Source organism: Siniperca chuatsi, linkage group LG17 (genome assembly GCF_020085105.1).
Source record: "Siniperca chuatsi isolate FFG_IHB_CAS linkage group LG17, ASM2008510v1, whole genome shotgun sequence".
In the NCBI taxonomy this organism is placed as follows: Eukaryota; Metazoa; Chordata; class Actinopteri; order Centrarchiformes; family Sinipercidae; genus Siniperca; species Siniperca chuatsi.
The window spans coordinates 10,983,659-11,003,735 of record NC_058058.1 but is presented as its reverse complement, the minus strand read 5'-3'; the positions used below and the strand labels follow the sequence as shown (position 1 = coordinate 11,003,735).

General features: G+C 42.5%; 1 protein-coding gene across 2 annotated transcripts; it reads left to right on the top strand.

Annotated features, from left to right (window-relative positions):
* The first annotated feature begins 2,558 nt into the window (after positions 1-2,558).
* On the top strand, positions 2,559-17,778 carry efna1a (ephrin-A1a). Of its 2 annotated transcripts, none has more exons than XM_044172601.1 (5): positions 2,559-2,893; positions 13,971-14,266; positions 15,044-15,109; positions 15,231-15,326; positions 15,456-17,778. In XM_044172601.1, exons 1-5 carry the CDS (start codon positions 2,796-2,798, stop codon positions 15,575-15,577), a joined length of 678 nt encoding a protein of 225 aa, XP_044028536.1. In that variant the 5' UTR covers positions 2,559-2,795; the 3' UTR covers positions 15,578-17,778. The 2 variants fall into 2 exon arrangements, with proteins under 2 accessions (XP_044028536.1, XP_044028535.1); XM_044172600.1 differs by having other exon boundaries at positions 15,453-17,778.
* Positions 17,779-20,077: the final 2,299 nt, after the last annotated feature.

The following is a 20,077-nucleotide window of genomic DNA, read 5'->3' as shown; positions in this document are numbered from 1 at the left end:
GTCTGTCTGTCTGCTGTAAAAAACATATATATCAGGGCTGAGCTGCAGTTTTGTTCCACTTCATCTTTCTATTTACTCATTCAATATATCAGGATAGTATGAAATTAAAGGTCTACTCATTTGGCTCCTGATAGTTTTGACATAAATGTCTGCGGCGTGGTGAAAGCTTTTTCCACAACAATTTTCGATTGCAATGCAAATGACAATTATGCTGGCAGTCCCTCTCACCCTCTTATCTTCCCACCGAGCCAGAAAAAACAATTGGACTCTAAAAAATTGATCCACTAGGATGAGCGCTCTTCATGAATACAAAACACATTATTTCGGACGACCTGCTTGACACTGAATAGCACACAATCACTAGGTATATGTGCCTTTCTGCATTTGCACTGTGAGATCTGAACAGGTTTGTCAGTTTGGAGAGAATTTTTAAACGCAGATTGCATGAACTATGAACATTCAGAAACACTGAACATTGAATATATTGTCTGTAATATACAGAGGATTCCTCTTGAGTCTGGATCTTTTTCTGCACAAAGTAAATAATAAAAATAAAGGCTTTATGTAAACCACTTGACGAAATAGTGTGGGTGTCTCATAGAGGTGATTATTCAAAGATAAGGACAGTACAGCACAGAGTCGGACCTGGGTTAACAGGAGCTGCAAATAAATATTAGGAGTTGCTTTAATCCGCTTGGAGCACCAGATGAGTGGGATTTAACTGCACTGTGACAATTAAACTGTCAGATAAACTGTTGATTTGCAGTCAACAGTCTACCTGACAGTTTAATTATCTTGTGAAAGTGTCGGGCCTACTGTGACAGCCGCAACCTTCTAAAATTTCATGTACTGTCTCCTGTGGCCAACCCAATCTAGATGAGATGAATTTGAGCAAAAACATAAAATCTTAAAGGCTCCATCTCAGGGCTGCATAGAGCCGTAAGAATGCCTAATTTATTTCATTCTTTTTTTCTGTGGAGTAGGATACCTTTCAGATTAAGTGTTACATTCTGGTTACATCAGGAGTGTATCCTGCGCTCTCTGCATTCCTCATGCTTTCTTTAATATGGGCCCTGCGGAGTTCTGATCACATCCCTGAATCTTATCTATGTCCTGAAATGGAGTCAATCCTCTAAACTCTGTGCAATTAACTGTTTGAATTTATTATCCGGAATGGTTGCCCCTCTTTTTTGACTTACTTTTCATTTTTGTTATTTGCTGTGAAACCTTTGAAAGCTGTTATTCTGCTAAGCAGGCATAGCAAATAAAGTGCCATGTTAAGCAAAAGCAGGCTTGAAAACCCCCTCTGGCAATATGGCTCACTAGGCTGAACAAGCAGCTCGCAGTCCAGATTATCCATGTCAATGGAACAGAAAATGAGAATCAGGATTTGCAATGTATCTGACAGCATGGAGGTTATATGCTTACAGCTGGAGGTAAAATCTTTGTATTTGACTATGTAGGTTTTCTTTACATTTCATATATGATTTCAAAGGCTTGAAAACTCGTCACACCCTTAGAATAAATTTACATAGTGATCATGGCCACTAATGTCTGCCCTCATACAAAAGAGTCATAGAAAACATATAAAATAAAAACACCAACTTCAGTTCAAGAAATCACTGTGCAAACACATGATGTTGCCCAGTGCCTTTTGCACTTCAGTGACAGATAAGGGCCCAGGAGAAAAACTTTACAGTTTGAACCTATTTGACATTGGACAAAATAACTGGAACAACTGTACAATATAATGGTATAGTGTTGCAACAAATACAATAACATAATGTTTCACAGCTTGTAATGTTCAGGTTTCATTCACAATGTATCAGTGAGCTGTTTAATTAACTCTATGGTCATTTTTTTAATTTTTTTAGGCTGTATTTTGTTTTTGTATTAGATTGCAGTAGACCTATATTGTTAGGTGTGCATGTTTTTGTTTCTCCTGTAGTTCAATGCAGATGGAATTTATGTGTTACAAGTGTAATGAATGAATGAAATGTTAAATATGCAAGCAGTTAACATTAAAAACATATGAATATATGGTGAGTTATTTCCTGTTTTACAACACTTGTTCATAACCTACCTCCAAAATAATAATGGGAATTACCTCTAGTATGGTTTATAACTGTAGCTGTTCTCAAAGTTTGATCTGCTTAACTTTCTAGAGCTATTATAGGAAATGGTTTTAAAAATATATACGGTACTATAGAATTGTAAGTAGGCCTATACTATAAAATCTGCTAAAAGTAACATTTTATTGCTAAAAAGAAATTCCATGAAGTGTGATAAGGTTACTGTAAACACACATTCAACAAGTGCCTGTGGATATGAAAATGCTAAATTCTGACATAGAAAATATTTGTATATGTTGTAGACTTACCCAGACATACTGTACATGCTGGAGTTGTAATAATGTGGTATACTGTTTAATACAGTACGTACAGAGAAACCTGCGGACCTCGCGTCTCTCGGACAGCCCTCTGATTGGTCTCTTCTGGGACAGAAGGCGGGGCTCGCGGCTGTGGGCGTTTCACAAAACCAGCCACCACGCAGCTTAAGCTTTCATTCACTACGGATTTGTCGAGTTAACCTGATCTCTCTGCGGGTTTTTATTCCTGAACTAATCTACTCGATTTTTTCTTTTAGAGCCACTGCATGCGTAAAGTGTTTTTTTTTAAAACGTGCAGTTTCCAGGTGCGCGGACGAGCTATTCTCGGTAAAGTGTGTCTTTTTTTTTTTTTGCACAGCCTACCTGAGTTGTGTTTCGTCTCTGCACGCGTCCGCTCCTCTCCACCATGGATTTGGTTTGGATTGTGGGCTTCGTTGTGAGCGTCTGCGCCTGGTTTGCTTCAGCGGAGCGGCACAGCGTCTACTGGAACAGCACGAACCCAAAGTAAATATCTGTTTTAACCGATGTTAATTCAGTGCTCTTGAACTCACCCTTGCACTCACTTCTTTATTTGCCAGTGCAAAAACAAGATTGTTTGGCACCTTAAATATACATGAACTGTTAACCCAATTATCAGTTCAGATTAGACCATTATGATCTATATTCAGATGCATTTGAATAGTTGCAACTCATGCATATTCAGCGAGCTTGTTGTGATGAATTTGTGATGGAGGCGACTCTGCTGTTGTCATGATAATGCAAGAGAGTTGGGAGTCTCTCTCTTCCCCCCCTTCTGGGCTCGAACCTGTTATTATGGCGCTGTTTACCTGTAATACGTGGTCTAACCAGATTTAATGCGTTTCACAATCTGTCTACCTGTGCTGCAGGATTAGTTACATCACTTTATGTCATCTGTTTATCTTTGTAAAGAGACAGTGAGCTAGTTAAACCGCTCATACTTTTTAGGGAAGATAGCTCCCTTTTAAAGTGGCGAATGAATGTATTGGTTTCATAGACAGAGAAATACACGGATAAGGTTCTGTTTCTGTGGAGCTCAGTTTTTCATTTCAGGACATGAGCAGGTATGATCTATGAGTACTACTGAAAACACATCTCCTAATTTGGACTCTTTATGCACACATATGTGTCTTTTCTACATTTTTCTGAGTTGATTTATTTGCAGGAGTGCAACAATAATTTAGCAGTGTAGTATTCAGTTTAATTACACTGTTGAAGGTCAGTGAAGTTCTTTCTGTTACTTTTGCTGTTGTGTCTTCATTCATGAGCTGAGATCCTATTTTCCTTGGCAAGGGTTATATTTTCTGGGTTGGTTTTACAGGTCTGACTCAAAGCACAACGTGTTGAAATATCTGTTGCAATATCCTCCCCATCTGACAGAGAGTCCTAACCTTTGTGTGGAGTGGGAGGTTGCTGTATCTCCTAAATCAAGAGGTATCACATGGGGTTTAGGTGGCTGTCAGGGAGACAAAGCGGTGTTCATATTTCAGGTGGTAAGGCGAGTAATAATAGTGTATGATAGAGACAGAGGAGGTAACTTGAGGCCTGCCCAGTAGGTCACGCTGTGGGAGAGAGATGGATTGCTCAGGGAGGAGAAATTGGAGCTCAAATTGTCGGGGTTAGGGGCCATTCGGAATAAGTGGGGGTCAATTAGAATTATGGTTGATGATGGCTGGGGTGAAATGGCTTGGGGTACAGGGAGGGTTAAGTTTACACACCACAAACGAACTTCTACATGCACTCACACATAAACACACCCTCTTGCACACTCGGACAGGCAAGCACAAACAGAGACTCCCGGCAGATAATCACTCAATCATAAACCGGGACATTCGATCACACCAACGGACGCCATCTAAATCAATCAGTGTTGGGCTCAAACTCTCTTTTGGTGTTCAAACACATGTCTTATCTTGGTTGCATACACCCAGATATACAAATATTCTCCCACAAGGTTACATTCAAGCACAGTTTCCCTCCTGATCTCCCTTGTGGTTAAAACTACACCATTTACTGTTCTCAGTAAGGCCGTAATTATGGCGACAAAGCCTTTCACTGAGAATCAGAAAGAAGTCCCAGATGGAAATGTGTTTTGATGTGACCCCGCTGTGGAACGACAGTGATCATTCCTGTATATATACTGGTAATCCGTCCTTCTGCACTTGCTATTTCTTTTCGGATGACTTGGCTAAATCACTCCCTTTGGCTACTCTTAATCCTGTATTCGCAGAAAACAGAGTTTGTGAGATGTTTTCATTAGGTGCTTTTCATCATTCCCAGCAATCTGTTTTCCCCTTTGACCCCGTTACTCGATACAGTGTGTTGACGTCCATCTTTTCCCTCATGAGATGTGTTTTTTTTCTTTCTTTTTTTTGGCTTCAGTTTATTGTTCAGTCCCACTGGTCAGAAAGCTGCTGTTATTCAGATTGATTCCTTTTTCCTCAGTGTGCTTGTTGAGGGATTTAGCAACACACACACTCATACATATACATGCACAATTTGTGCATGTGTGTGAGCACACCTTGTGGCCTGCTGACTTCAAGGTCGTATCTGCCTTTACTTTAACAACTACTTGGTTTCAGCATGAGAGAAATCTATTCCTGACAGTGTTTCAGCACTTTCCGACCTTTTACTTGTTAGTATATTTGTAACCTTTGTGTCTGATTAGCAACAGCCTAATCACCAGCACAGGTTGATTCCCAGAAAGAGGCTCACCAGTGTGCCCAGTCAGCTTGGATCCCAGCATGCCAGTGTGTGTGCGTGACTGTGCAGAAGCCTGTGTATGTGTGTAAGCACCCGCATGTACAAGATCACCAGATTCGAGTGACTCAAACACTCTCATACACATTAACCCAGTCATACACACACACCCACATACACACATGTGCCACACAGTTGTGATTGATGTTAACATCGTCCCAGGAGCCCTCTGGACTCCAATGTGAGGCAACAATCTGCTCATTCACTGCTTCTTCCTCCCTTTTCCCTTTTTTCCTTGCTGACAGAGCATGAGTAGACCACCACCTCCACCACCCACTCCTCCTCCTCCTCCTCCTCCTCAGCTTCTTTGTACCTGTCTCTCCCTCTCTCCAGCACCTCCCTCCCCCTCTTCTTGGCCAGGTTCCCTTTTCAACTTGGTTCTGTGGTCTCCAGTTCTGTGAGTCTGTTAACTGTTTCATGGCCCTCTCGCACACATCAGTTTGATCCACTGTTTATTTTAACATCATCATCATTATCACCTTTTCTGTTATGATAACACACATTTTTTAGCTAATCTGCTCAAACTCTGAAGTCTTTGTTTTGCTATGTCTTCCTAATGAGCTCTTTGATTTTAGTAAAACCGCAAAATACGCTTCCAGATTCTTTGAGCTTACCATTGCTGGCGCAGTGGTTTAATTAATTTAATTGAATCTGCTTTTTGTGCTGTGTTGGCTCAAATGAGGGAGTTATTTAAGGTATGTTTCACCCACATGAAGGATTTTTTTTTGTTGGTATTTATCCAGTCAATATGGGTGTTTTGTGGTGCTTCCCATACAAATTGGGGAATGGTGAGCCACAGAAAGAGAATAGTAACTGGTGTGACTGATTGGGGGTCAGAGTTCTCTATGTGATGAAGTGGCACAGCCTCTATCAATCTGTCAGTCATTCTGTCACGGCGGTGGTCCCTGAATACTCGCTGCCACTCAGGCTAGCCCCTCTTCACACAGCCATGGCTCTGCCTCTGGGAAACTCTCATTCGTCCCACTCCTGTCTTTTCGGTCCCCTTCGCTCCTTCACCACCTTTTATCTCAACTTTACAAGCTGTCCCTTTTCAGTCTATTATTTCCTCAACTCCAATTCTGGCTCTCGGAGAAGGAGGGAAGCATGCTAAGAGGTGTGGAATTTTTTTATCGTTCTTGGCACCCATGGCGATCCGTCACAAGGCACTTTGCCCTTTCCTTTACGCTTTTTTCCCCCTCAGCTTTTCTTAAAGCTTCCTTCTTCTACCTCCCTATGAAAAGCCACTCTAGTCTTCCCAGCAAACCTGTTTCTTTTCTTCCCCTCTTCCTGGTCTTTTCACTTGTCTGTCCATGTATGCCCTCTTGAGTGTCTTACTGAAGCAGTGGAAGTGCTAGAGCCAGTCTGAGAACTCAAACCATGAAAGGACAGGATTTTTAAATGAAGAAAAAACAAAGGTATACGTGTAGGAGTAGGTTAACGTGTCTGTTTGCCTTTCATGGCTGTGCGTGCGCACATGTTTGAGAGATCAAAGATAAGATTGGGTCGTCACATCGGCGGGTGTGATTAGGTGGACACAACAGATAAGGGATTTCTGCGATTTTACATGTAATCTGATCCGAAGCTACTTTCCTCGAAAAACATCCAGGTTTCCCACTTCACGTACTAATTCAGCCTTCGCTCTAACACCCCCCCATCTCTTTCTCTCACGTTGTCTGTCCCCTCCCACCACCCTTAATCTGACCTTGTAATCTGTCTGGTAAATTCAATCTGGGGAAAATACCCTGAGAGATTGTCAAACAGATAGTAATCGCCTCTCATAGGCTCAATGATCATTGAAGTGTGTTGATGCTTCCTATCTTTACAATCTGTAATTGTCTGTAAGAAGACTTTACCTCAGCGACCATACTGACAACAGCTTTTCCAAAAGCTGATTGTCTTCCTGTTCAATATTCCCACTTGCTGTTGCGGTGTCAGAGGCAGGAGGGCTTGTTTTATTGACTTCACTAGATAGAGAACCAGGCCAAAGGTTTTAACTTCCTGCAGGCCTGCTGTCGGCATTACCAAAGTCTACCCGCTGTCTGCTGTGTGTTTCCCTATGAAGTGCTGCACTTCCTGGCTACGTCTTTTCCCGGGAAAACAGCGTATCCTGTCTGCACAATAAACAATACAGTTCTCACACACTAACACACGCAAGACTGTAAAAGTATGGACTCTAGAGTTGATTGAATTTCCCAGGCTCGTATGAGGAGTGAATATCTTTTAAAGTCTGAGAATAAGTAGATTAATAGTGATTAATTGTTTTTATGAGGGATGTGCTCTGTCGTGCCTTAAAGATGATTTGGGATCCGCCTCCCAACCTTCCCAGCTGTCAAATCTCTCTGTCTCTGTTTGGGATTCTCCTCTGATCAGTGTCGCCCTGGTCAACCCCGCCACTGCCCCCCCCCCCCATCCTCGTGCCTCTTATCTTATCTTCTCAGCAGACTTCCCTGCTCCTTCCCACTCGGATCCTCCTCTCTGCACTACGTTACAACTGTTCAATCCCACACTAACATAATAGCAGAAGAAAAACTCCCATCAGTACACAGATTTATGATTATGGTAGGATTATAAGCCTTCTTTCTCATGGTGTGTGTGAGGGAGTGATACAGAGTGTGTGCATGTGTCCTCCAGACTTGTTTGTCAAGTCTTGGTGACAGTCAGTGTACCAACAGTGTATATGTGTTTGGATGAGGAAGAATCAACCAGCAAGAGTCAGATATTATCTCTGAAAATGAACCATTGTTTGTTTTGTTGTGTAAATAAGAGTCATTGTGTAACTTTTGTTTATTTCTTTCCGTTTTTGTCCTGTTTGTTGGATGTCTGGGTTTAGTGTGTAAACATGTCCCCACAGCAAATACTGCCACCCCCTAGAGGCCAGTTGTATTATCACTACTAGGTGTCTGTAAGCAAGAACTACTACTATTACAACTACTACATTTTAAAAATACATTTAATAGCTGTGTCCTGTACTTAGAAATTGTAAATTCCCCATGGAATTCATTAAGCCACAAGCTCAGACTGTGTTTGCAGGGAAAAAAACATGTGAAACTTTTACCTTGTGGAAATCAATCCAGCAAAACTGATTTTCTTGTACAGATATTTGCCTCCTAAGAAATGTGATGTCAGTGGTGACCTTTCTGTTCTGTCCCTTTATAAGATACAAATGGCTCGGGACAGCGTGAGACAGTTGGAAAGAGCATACGTATTCATCTAAGCCTCCTTACTGCAGTGGAATCAGCCAATTATTTCTCTGCTGGACTTTAAGCTTTGTCGCTTTGCTGGGTGGCAAAAGTATCTCAGCTAGATCAGCCAGGAACGCTGGCAGAATGACCAATGATCCAGACAGACAAAGGTTGAATGACAAACGGGAGAAAGCTGATTGAGATGGATGACAAAAAGTCACACGGTGCAAAGAATGAAGGCTGGAATATTATGTTAAAAGGGGTTAGCCAAAAGAGTTGGACCATATTTGTTTCTATGACGACCCAAGCATACCCACGCCGTATTGTGCTTGGCTCTGCAAACGGTGGGTCAAAAAGTTGCATATTTGGAATACCACCAGGGCAGGTTGTGATTGGTTCAGCAAGTCTGGGATGGGGGAGGGACAGAGTTGACATGAGGATCTAGTTTGCTTATTGAGCGATGAAAGACAGACAGAGTGGGAGGGGACGGCTGACAATGATGGATGAATAGATACAGATGAAACAAAGAGTTTGAGGAAAAACATGAAACAGTCCAGCTTAACTAAGCTCATGATGCACCTCAGAAAGGCTTCACCTCTCTCTAATGCCACCTCCCTTGTGGAGTCACGTAGCTTTCACAGACCTTCTTCTTCATCTTCATCTTCTTCTTCATCTTCATGATGATGATGATGATGATGATGATGATGATGATGATGATGATGATAATAATAATAATAATAATAATAATAATAATAATAATAATAATAATAATAATAATAATAAATAAAGTGCTTTACATGGCTGAATCAGGGTTAAAACATTTCAGGACTGAGGCAAATAAAATCAGGCATACAATGAAATGAAATAAAATAAAACATAAAAATCCCAACAATAAGTATAATTACTAATAATAAAACAGATATGATACGTTTTGAGAAGTGATTTAAAAGATGTCACTGATTCAACAAACCTCAGATCCTCGGGCAGGGAGTTCCAGAGCCGAGGGGCCCTGACTACAAAAGCCTGCTCACCTTTAGTTTTGAGCCGAGACTCGGGTACAGCCAGCAGAGCCCAGCCCGAGGATCCGAGGCTGCGCCCTGGCTCACAGGGGAGCAGCAGTTCAGCAATATAGCTAGGAGCTGAACCATAAAGTGCTTTAAAGGTGATCAGTAAAATCTTAAAATCTGTTCTAAAACAAACTGGTAACCAATGAAGAGAAGCTAAAACAGGTCTGATATGGTCATGTCTTCTAGTGCTTGTTAAAAGCCGAGCGGCTGCGTTTTGTACCAGCAGAAGGCGTGAGATGTTTGGGGTTTTTTCAGATATATCTTAAAAGAAATAGCTCCCTTGTGTCCAGTGTCTTTCATTATTCTGTTAACACCTCTCACTTTCCCCCGCTGCAATCATGGACACACTTACACGCACACGCATTCATAGTCAGTGTGTCTCTTTTTGAACTCCAAAACGCCAGTGTAAAGGAGTAATACCCCTTCTCTGTGTGAGAACAATAGAGGTGGGGGAAAAAAGCTCCGCCCTGCCTGTCTCACCCCTTACTCTTGTCCCCAGCCCTCAGCCCCTGCTCTGGGCCTCGCTGTCCACTCTAAGCCCCTGTATTAAGTAGGGTCTGGTGCTGATGAATGGACCCGAGCTCAGCCTCTGCTCCACCCAATAATCCAGGCTTGGACGAGCTGATTAGGTGGTCCCCACATTCCGGTTCACTCATCTGTGACGTAGGCCAGTCACCTTTTGGGTTATATTAATGGTGTGTGTAAAACCCGGGAGGAAAGTAATCATGTTTATGTGGTTAGGGTGACTTTGCTGGCCTCTGAGAGACGGCCCATGTTAAGTAGACTAGAGCTCCTGTTTTTAGATGTAGTGGTCATAAACGTGTAGTTTGTCCTATGATGGCCTTTATGGACCTTTTTAAAATAGATCTGATTCAATCTTCAAAGAGAGCGATTCCCATCATAGCACCAGTGTATAGAATTTAAATTGCTCAAGGACCCTCTTGCTGACTGTTTGTGTATAAAATTCTCTGGTGCTGACTTGGCGACTGTCCGACCTTTGATCCACATTGCGGCCCCTTCGCCTCAGAGGTCCAGCATTCCACAGGGCGATAGAGTGCAGAGATGAGAGGATGATGGATGGATGAAAGGATGGGGTAAAGGTGGAGAAGAAAGCAAAACGCTGGCCAGAGAGATTAAAGAGGAGAGATTAGACTCCTGCTCCTGAAGAGGCTCCAATAAATTAAGAATTCTTCCTTAGTAGAGGAGGAAGAGTGGCCGGGAACAGTCTGTAGTCTATTTTTCACCAGATTGTGCGCTTAGACACACACTTGAGCACTTGACATTCCCTCACTGTTATCATCGCTGTTGATTATTGGCATTTATTATCCACCTTATCCTGAGTAAAACACACTCCCAGATTCCTCAGAGCTCTGTAGACACATCACACACAAGCGTACTCCAACACAAACAATCACACATTTAAACGTCTCATGCTGAGACAGACACACATGCACACAATCCTTGCTGCATATCTGCCATAGCTCCACAAATCATCCTTAAGTAGAGTACAAGAACTCCTCCACACTGTTACTTCTGCTAAAGCTCCAAGCGTCACTGTCATTAGAAGAGAGAATCCTGGGATAAACAATGGGAATAAATCAAGACAGCCTATTGACAGAGAGAGGGAAACAGTCTGGAAGAGGATAATCACAAGGGACACACAGTGGGGGAGACAGAAAGAAAGAGTTTGCCTGTTAAAGTGAAGGTGGCGTGATTTGACTTTGTTAGCTAAACCTTTTCACACAGAGGCCTAAGCTCTCTTTGAAGTGCATTACTCCAATCAGTTAATTAAGTTGATGATGTGGAACGTTTCAATGCCGAGGCGTTAGAGGGGAACAAAAGGCAGCAGGATAATTAAAACTATTTGCCATTAATAAAAGGGGCTAGCCAGCCTCCCCGGGTGCGTATTCAGCCACTGTTCTCTCTGCTAGTAGAGAGAACAGTGACGTGTTCCATCAGTGCAGGCACATTGTGAATAGAGACACTGTATGAAATGGTGGCATTGATAAAGCAACTGTAGCACTCGCATAGATACTCTTACTGAGAGAAACTTCAAAAGCCACTTCCAACTCAAGCTCTTTGACCCCCACCCCCCCGGCCCACGCCTATTCATGCCCTCTGTCTTCCCCCCAAACTCTCAGCCTAAAGGGGCTGGGAAGTGGGGAGCAGGAGGGCATAATTACCCCCTCCAGGGCAACTTTAATGTCCTTTTTTTGTGTTTTAATTGCACCCCCCTTCGACCCCCTTTTGCTGAACACATTGAGAACATACCACAACCAGTTTGTAATCTGTGCTCGGAGTGAGGGAGGGATTTGGGTGTAGGGGGTTTGTTTGTGTGTGTTTTCAGTGTTTGCAGGGGGGGTGATAACTCTGTCAGGCAAAAGCAGACAACAGTGTTTGTTCAATAGTGTTATCGATTCGACTGGAATTGAAAGTGGCAGGGGGAAAAAACACTGTGTGCGCCAATCTGGTAAACAGAGCGTGGCAGGAAAACTACAGATAAGCACTAAGCTGTCTGGACCATGGCAAAATGATAATTATTGCTCTCCGAAAGTTGGCTGAAGCACATTATTATCAGCACAGTTAGATGGAAGTTTCATCAGTATACTAAAAAGGTGCTTGTTTTCTAACGGCCCGGGTTGCTGTTGTAATGGTGTTGCCGGCTAATCTGGTCATCAGTATTGAGGGAATGCAGTCAGGCGGAGAAGGGTAAAGGGATGGGGGGAGGGAGCCAGAGGGGGAGCATGAGTCAGGGCCCGGTGTTTGGAGGCACAGGGTCTGTACTTTACCAGGGGGCACCAGAGAGACCCCTGGCCACAAACAACAACACCAGCTAACGAGCGCAAGAGGTCTGTGCCTGTGCACTTTGATCGTTAGTCACACATATGGATCTTGTCACACAAACACAAACTCCCCAAATGCTAGTTGTTACATTTAGGGGATTTTATGAGAAAACAGAATTCTCAAAGAAAAATTTACTTGAGGAGAGAAATGCCTTCAGCGGTGAGTTTTTTTCTGTGCTAAAGGTGTCCAGTTAGCACCCTGTAGGCTTTTTGAGAACTCATAACTCTTTTGAGATCTGAAGATCTGATTAAATAGCAGTGAGTAACCTAGCTCACACTGACTGGCTGCCTCTTTTTTGGGTTGCTGAAAGCCTGATGAACCATCCATGTATTCATTGCAAAAGCAACAAAACCCTATATTAGACACACATTCTCCTTGTGTGTTGTGAAAATATTTAAGTCTGTCAAATTTCATCCATTCTCAGGGAACCCCCGGTGATCCAGAACAGTAGGAGACGGTAAACTGAGCTCGGGGGAGGTGTGTGTGTGTGTGTGAGTGTGTGTGTGTGTGTGTGTGTGTGTGTGTGTAGGTAGCTACTGCTTTAGGTTGTTGATAGATGGGAATTACTGGCAAGTGTGAGTGAGCTTGTGTGTGTTGCTAGCGGCGGACTACGCTGTAGGCCGGTGATAGATGGCTTTGGCTGAGAAGAGCGCATTAGCTGTGAGCTGCCCCTGGAGCAGTCACTAAGTCAGGGGGAAGGGGACAAAGCTGAAATACCTTTAGTGACCATTCCCTGGAGATAAACTCATAATATCTCTGAAAGAAAAGCCAAGAGGGGGAAGGAATCATAGACAGTTGAGATGAGGCCAATTTAAACTGCCTCAGAGTATGCTAAATTGTTATTTAACTAGTCTAAACTCTCTATTATAATTGAATTGTGTTTGCGGGGACATATGAAGAAGGCTAAAATGTTTTCTGTGAGTGCTCTTTGACCCAGGTCCTTGAGGAGTGTAAGGAAGTTTAGTTTACTTAAAGACCATCGTAAAGAGGGTGGAGGAGCGAAGGGAGGGATAGAGGGGAGGCAGACAGTCTGACTGTCTCTCTGCATTTGTAATGAGAGGGAGTGGGATGTTGTATGTGCCTGTCTGTCTCTCTGACCCTAATGGATGGGTTAAAACATATGTGACCTTTATTTTATCCTTGTCCCTATTTTGAGTAAACTCAGGTGTGTTTCTGCTTCTGTTGTGGTGAATTTGTCATCATGCATTCTGAGTGAGTGTGTGTGTGGCTCCACAGTGTGTGTGGCTCCACAGATGTCGATACTCATCACCTGTCTTGACGGTCTAACTGACTGCTAATGTTTCTCTGTAAACATCATTCAACTCCTGGGGGACATGGGATCAATGTGCACTCAGTGCTAACTCGCAACACAGCAGCAAGCAGCAGCTACACTCGCCTCACGTTCATCCATATTTATGCACATGTTCTCTGCAGATCACTCTTCCCCTTATTGCGTTTTCCCTCTTCATTCCACTCCAACACACACATATATCCTCACTCACAAACACTTTCTCTTTCTCCTGCTCTCTATCTCGCATTCCCAGGCCTCTCAGTCTTTCCTCTGATTTCCCTGTTGTACACTGGCGTGTAGCCGATCAATATATAATCAGAGGTTTTGAGGTTTATATTTATTACCGCTCCGATGCTATAACCACGGTTATCAGTCTCCTGCCACTTGCATAACCATCCTCCTCTGCCTCCTCCCCACAGGTTTCTATGGGACGACTATGCTGTGGAGGTGAAGCTCAATGACTACTTGGACATCGTCTGCCCCCATTACCCTCAGGGTGAGGTGCCGTTGCTGGATGCCGAGCGATACGTGCTGTACATGGTGGAGCGCGAGGACTACGAATCCTGCAAGCCCCAGTCGTATGACCAGATGCGCTGGGAGTGTGGCCATCCGTTTGCTCCCCACGCCCCTGAGAAGTTCTCTGAAAAGTTCCAGCGTTTTACGCCATTTACTCTTGGAAAGGAGTTCCGCCAAGGAGAAAGCTACTATTATATCTGTAAGTGTCACTATAGCTTTCTCTCAGATTTGTCACTGTATTTGCCAGTTAGTCTTATTTTCCAATATTTCTCACTAAGAGTCTACAGCCATGCTAGCAGCTAATTTAGGTAATCCATCCAATATTTGTCGAGAAATTTTACTCAGAACCACAAAGGTCAACCTCATGGTGACCTAGACCTAGAGGAAAAGTCAGGGGGGATCACCACAGTCTTTAGGATTCATCATGTGAGAACCATGAACATCTATTTAAAATTTCATGGCAATCCATCTAAGAGTTGTTGATTCTGTTTGGTGTTAGACAGACCAACCAAGTCATCATTGCTATCCCTAGAGCCCCGCTGCAAGCATGGCTAAAAATCTCTACCTTCATAAGGAAGTGAGGCTAGGGAAAAGTTCTACAGTTTTGCTGTGTTTTCTACTAATCGTGATATGCTGGAGTCTGGTGACCAGCTCTATGAAGCTTAACATGGACATAAACTGGGGTGTCGGTTCAGTTTGCCAAGTTTACGCAATACTTACCCTGCTAGAATGTAACTACAAAGAGCAAGCAGTGTTGTCACCCTGACCATGGCTGTAATTAGATAAACTGCAGGACAAGACACACATCGCCTGGTCACAGATGGCGTCCTAAAGCTTTGTCCCTGTGTCTGTCTGTTGCCAAGTGTGTGTTTGTGTGTATGAGTGCATGCATGAAGGTGAATTAAGGGGCCAGTAGAGGATAAGTGCATTAGTTAGGATGTTAACGCCTGTGTTGTTGCTTCCCTCTTCCCGGCAGCCAAACCTTTGCACCACCATGGACAGGAGTGCCTCAAGCTCAGGGTGGACGTCGTAGCTGCTGATGGTGAGTTTAACCACCCTCCTGGCTGTAAGGAGAGCAGCACAATCCCCACTGATTGTTGCGTTAGGCTATTGCAAAACCCAAGCAGAATAATTGTTTTAATGGTATTTTTCTTTTCTTTCAGGCTCTCAAGAGGCTAGAGTGGCTAAAGGAGGCACAGGTGGGGCTGCAGTTGGAGCTGGGGGTGGGGTTCACAACCCGTCCAGCAGACCGCCTGCAGGTATGTTGACCAACACTGTGTCCTTTCTAATTATCCCTGACCTTAAAACAATCCAGGTACATTCAGGATTATGTTGGGGTGTAAATATGCGGTACTAATGTGTCTTCTTTATCTCCCATCTTCAAGCAGATGACCCAGGTGTACTGCCAGACGTCCAGAAGAGCGTAAAGATAAACTCTGCAGTGGCAGCTACTTCCCTCTCAATCCTCTCATTGCTAGTCCCATTTTCATTACTGCTATTGTTGCACTGAGAGTACATGAAAGGACTGCTGTTGGCAGACTTTTTTTTTTTTCAGGGACTACAATGAAGATAGTCCGTGGGGATGAAACCACTGACTCAAAAAGACAGTTTTCCGTGCCCAGTGCTGGCCACAGGGAGAGACTTTTGAAGCTTGTAAAGTACAGATGGACTTGCTTGCACTACATGTGCTGAGTAACTCTGAGCATTTGAGACAAAGTATGTGTGCTTTGTCTAATTTTTCAAAAGGTGACAGTATTTTGTCTTGGAAAGACCAAGCTCTCCTTGATTTGCATTTTTTAGGGCTCTCTCCAGAGAAACATGAACCTCTTTGGATGATAACCCTACAAGAAAATATAAAGAAGTGGAAGAGGTACCTAAAGTGGCCGAAGAACAATCAAGAGCAAAGACACCAACTCTGTTTGAATTATATGGATATACACTTAAATGGAATAAATCCACATTTAATGGAAAAGTAATCTCTTACCTTTTGAGCCAAAGATCAGTCATCTCTCCAACTTGTACACTATTCCACCCTTGAGTATTGTGTACTATTTGTTGTATTGTTATTGTAATGGTATTGAGTGGCATTGATGTCCCAAGTGATTACTTTCTCTAAATGTAGCATTAACAGACACAGGGGCTGTTCTCATGACTACCATTCCTTTGCAAACTCGACCATGTGCTTTTATACTGTAGCACTAATACTGCACAGTACAGACACACCAACACACACTCCACAACAGTGTTACACACAAACATACACACACACACACTGACATCGGATCACATGACATAACACATGAAAACACACTACATTGAACTGTTATGTGTACATTCTGTGAAGATAATTTATAACATTTGCAGCTGAGAAGTTTTACTGTATATACCATGTGCTCACGAAAAGAAATGTTTACTGTTGGCAATGGGGAGAGCTTTTTCTCTCTCTCTCCTGGTAGAGTTAGTACTTGTGTGAAAGGGAAAATGTGTGAGTTGAAGTGAGAGTAAGAAAATGTGCGCAAGCAAGAGTAGCGACTGATTTTAAAGAGTGATGAGACAAAATTTTTCTGCCAAAAGCAAACACTGAGATGCTGTGTGTACCGCAGAGATGCTGGACTTCTCTGTTTGTTGGATCTTGCCCCTGTATTGGTTAAACTGTCTGACATAAAGAGCTGGTATCAGATCTTTATTACTACAGGACCCAGACCTGTGTATCATGGTGCTTTCTTCTGTGTTTTTAAGCTCAGTTGGAAAACAAGCATATACTTTTAAACACAAAGTAATCAGCTATTTAGACTTTCACAATAACTATCACAGTTTTAGATGATTTGAAAATGTTATAGTCACCAATTCACAACAGACAAGACACAGCATCAAACCGAGTTGCCAAGTACATCTTCACCTGACAGGCTGGCTTGATCAACAAAGCACAACAGTGTATGACCATTGAAGTCAGTCTTTTTTTTATCTGAATTCTCGTTACCTAATTTTGTACATGTGTAAGTAAGAGAAGTGTATAATATGTATATGTATACATATATATACATAGATTATATAAAAGACCTGTTTGATAAATATGCTAAATGTGAAAATTTCATGTGAAATAAAAAAAGATATTTTTGGAAAACCAGAACAGCTTTCTTGTGATTATTTTTAGTCATACTGGCATGGTATGGCTTGCATGGCTCTAGGCATGGTCTGTCTGTTTTGTCAGTTGATCGGTGAGTCAGCCACTTTGGTCCAGACCGAAATATCTCAGCAACTATTGAATGGATTGGCACAAAATTATAGACATTCATGGTTGCCAGAGGATTAATCCTAATTAATGACTTTAGTGATTATCTGACTTTTCCTGTAGTGCCACCATGTGGTTTGGAGTGAAATGTCTCCACAACAATTGGATGGATTGCCATGAAATTTGGTACTCACATTCATGTCCCCCTGAGAATTAATTATAATCACTCCGGTGATCCCCTTTTCATCCAGCACCATCACTAGGTCAAAATGTTAACTTGTCCAAAACATGTATGTTAATTCTCCTGTTAATGTCCTTGACCAAGGCACTGGCTTAGAACCGGAGTTGGCCCCCGGGCGCTGTACAGTGGCTGCCCACTGCTCGTAATACTTAGGATGGGTTAAATTTAGAGAACGAATTTCACTATGCTTGTACTGTGTATGACTGTGTATGTGACAATAAAAATGGATTTGATTTGATACTTTGGTTTATGACCAAATACCTGCAAAACTAATGACATTCCAATCAGCCCCAGTTGTACTAAATGTTAGCATGCTTACATTAAAGTAAGATGTGGAACATGGTAAACATTATACCAGATAAACATTATTATGTTTAACAATACTATTGTGGGTATGTTGCCATGCTAGCTTTAGCATTTATAGCTCACAGCAACGCTGTGCCAAAGTACAGCCTCACACCGCTGCTAGCATGGCTGTACTCTTAGTCTTGTTCACAAATGATTTTAGGTAAAGCTTCAAGTATCTACCCTAAGAAAGAACCAACAATCCAGTTTCCCAGCATCATCCTAAATGAAAGACTTTTCCCTTGGAACTAAGATGATTTTGGTGCTAAAAGCTTTCAGGAAACCCAGCCCATTTCTCCTTTTGATTACACTGGAGAGATCTCCACAGAAGGAGCCAATAGCAAAGATAATGACTCACACACACTAATGTGACAGGAGTTGAACAGAATCAAGGCAGAGGTGGCCAGAGACGAGACAAAGGTACAATACAGAGATAATGGAAAAACGAGGAGAGGGCTATGTTTATCATTACCATTAAGGTTGCCTTTGGAAGACTAAATTACACAGGTGTGATCCCTCTACTGCCTTTATCTCCACCTTCTGGAGAGCCTCCACCCTGAGCTACAACGACCCCTTTCCAACATACACACACACCTCCTCTTTTCTCAAACCATGATACTTTGCTCGTCTGCAAGTTGCATGACAAGCCATTGTTCTCATTTCTCCTTCTCTTGTCTCTGCCTTACCAGGGGAGCTTTACAGCCATGACAGTAAAAACAGCTGTAGCACCAAAAGCTGGTGCCACTGTCTCACAACTCCCCAATGTTTTCAAAGGGATGGCCATAAATTAGGGCTGGCGGACAGGCCCCTTAACTGCTCGACCCCTAGAAGAGGCTCCACTGAGTAGTAGCTTGTTGAGACGAGACAATTCTTTTTATTTACGCACTCGTTCGGCGTACCAGCTTGAGTAAATGTGAACAGCAAGTGTGAAACCTTTAACGCTGTAGTAAATGTTAAGGGCAGTAAGAAGATAACCGGAACAAAAGTGGAGCAAGGAAAACAAGAACAGGGCAATGTTTTTACAGGCCTAAAAGAAGAAACAGTTTGCATAAGATTTTAAAGCCCAAATTCATAGATCAGACGCATTACAAGCAGCAGCAAAGACAGCAGGAATCAAAATCTCAGAATATTGAGAATATGATCATGAATAAGAAGATGGACAATGCTTTGAGACAACATATGTATAGTGTATAGTACAGTGTATATTAATTCCAGTCCCAGTCTGTGCCTCTCATGTATTGCCATTACATTCAAGTCACAAAGCTAACCATCCAGTTTTTCAAAAAAGAAATAACCGGCAATCATTTCAAATACTAGATTGTTTTACAACAACTACGGCTGATCTGAAGGTTCAAAATTTTCACTTATTCTGTGAAATAAGTGAAAAAACTAATTTTGTACAGACAGTCATGGTCCCCAGAAGATGAATCCTAATGACTTTGGTGATCCCCTGAGGTTTATTCTAGCGCCACCATGAGGTTGACATTTGTGGTTTTGAGTGAAATTTCTTGACAATAATTGGATGGATTGCCATGAAATTTTGTGCACACATTCATGTTCCCCTCAGGATGAATTATAATAACTGTGGTGATCCCCTGAAATTTCATCCAGTGCCATTACCAGGTCAAATTTTATTTGTCCAGTACTTTGGTTTATGACTAAATACCTGCACAACTAATGCTATTCATTAATATGGTGAACATTATACCTGCTAATCATCAGCTTGTTAACATTGTCATTGTGAGGATGTTAGCATGCCGATGTTAGCATTTAGCTCAAAGCACCACTGTGCCTAAATACAGTCTCACAATGCTCTTAGCATGGCTGTAGACCCTTCAAAAGGTCAAAGATCAGAGTATTAATATTTCTGAAAAACAAATGCTTAGGTCTGTGACTCTAATGTAATGGCAATACATGAGAGCACAAAGTGGGGCTCTATTAAATCAAACATTTCCCAACAAGCAGAAAGGCATTTATCGATTTATCAATCGTCAGAGTTTAACAGAGCAAGAGCTGAGCCAACAGTGTGTGACACTTACAACTGGGAGGAGGCCATGAGACGCAGCAAGAAAAATCCACAATTCAGAGTAGGTTTGGCATGTCCAGCTGGTCTATCTCTACATCTCCGGACTGAATCAGGCTTCACTATCAGCAGGACACATGACGACCAGTCCCTGTCTGCCTGCTAGCGT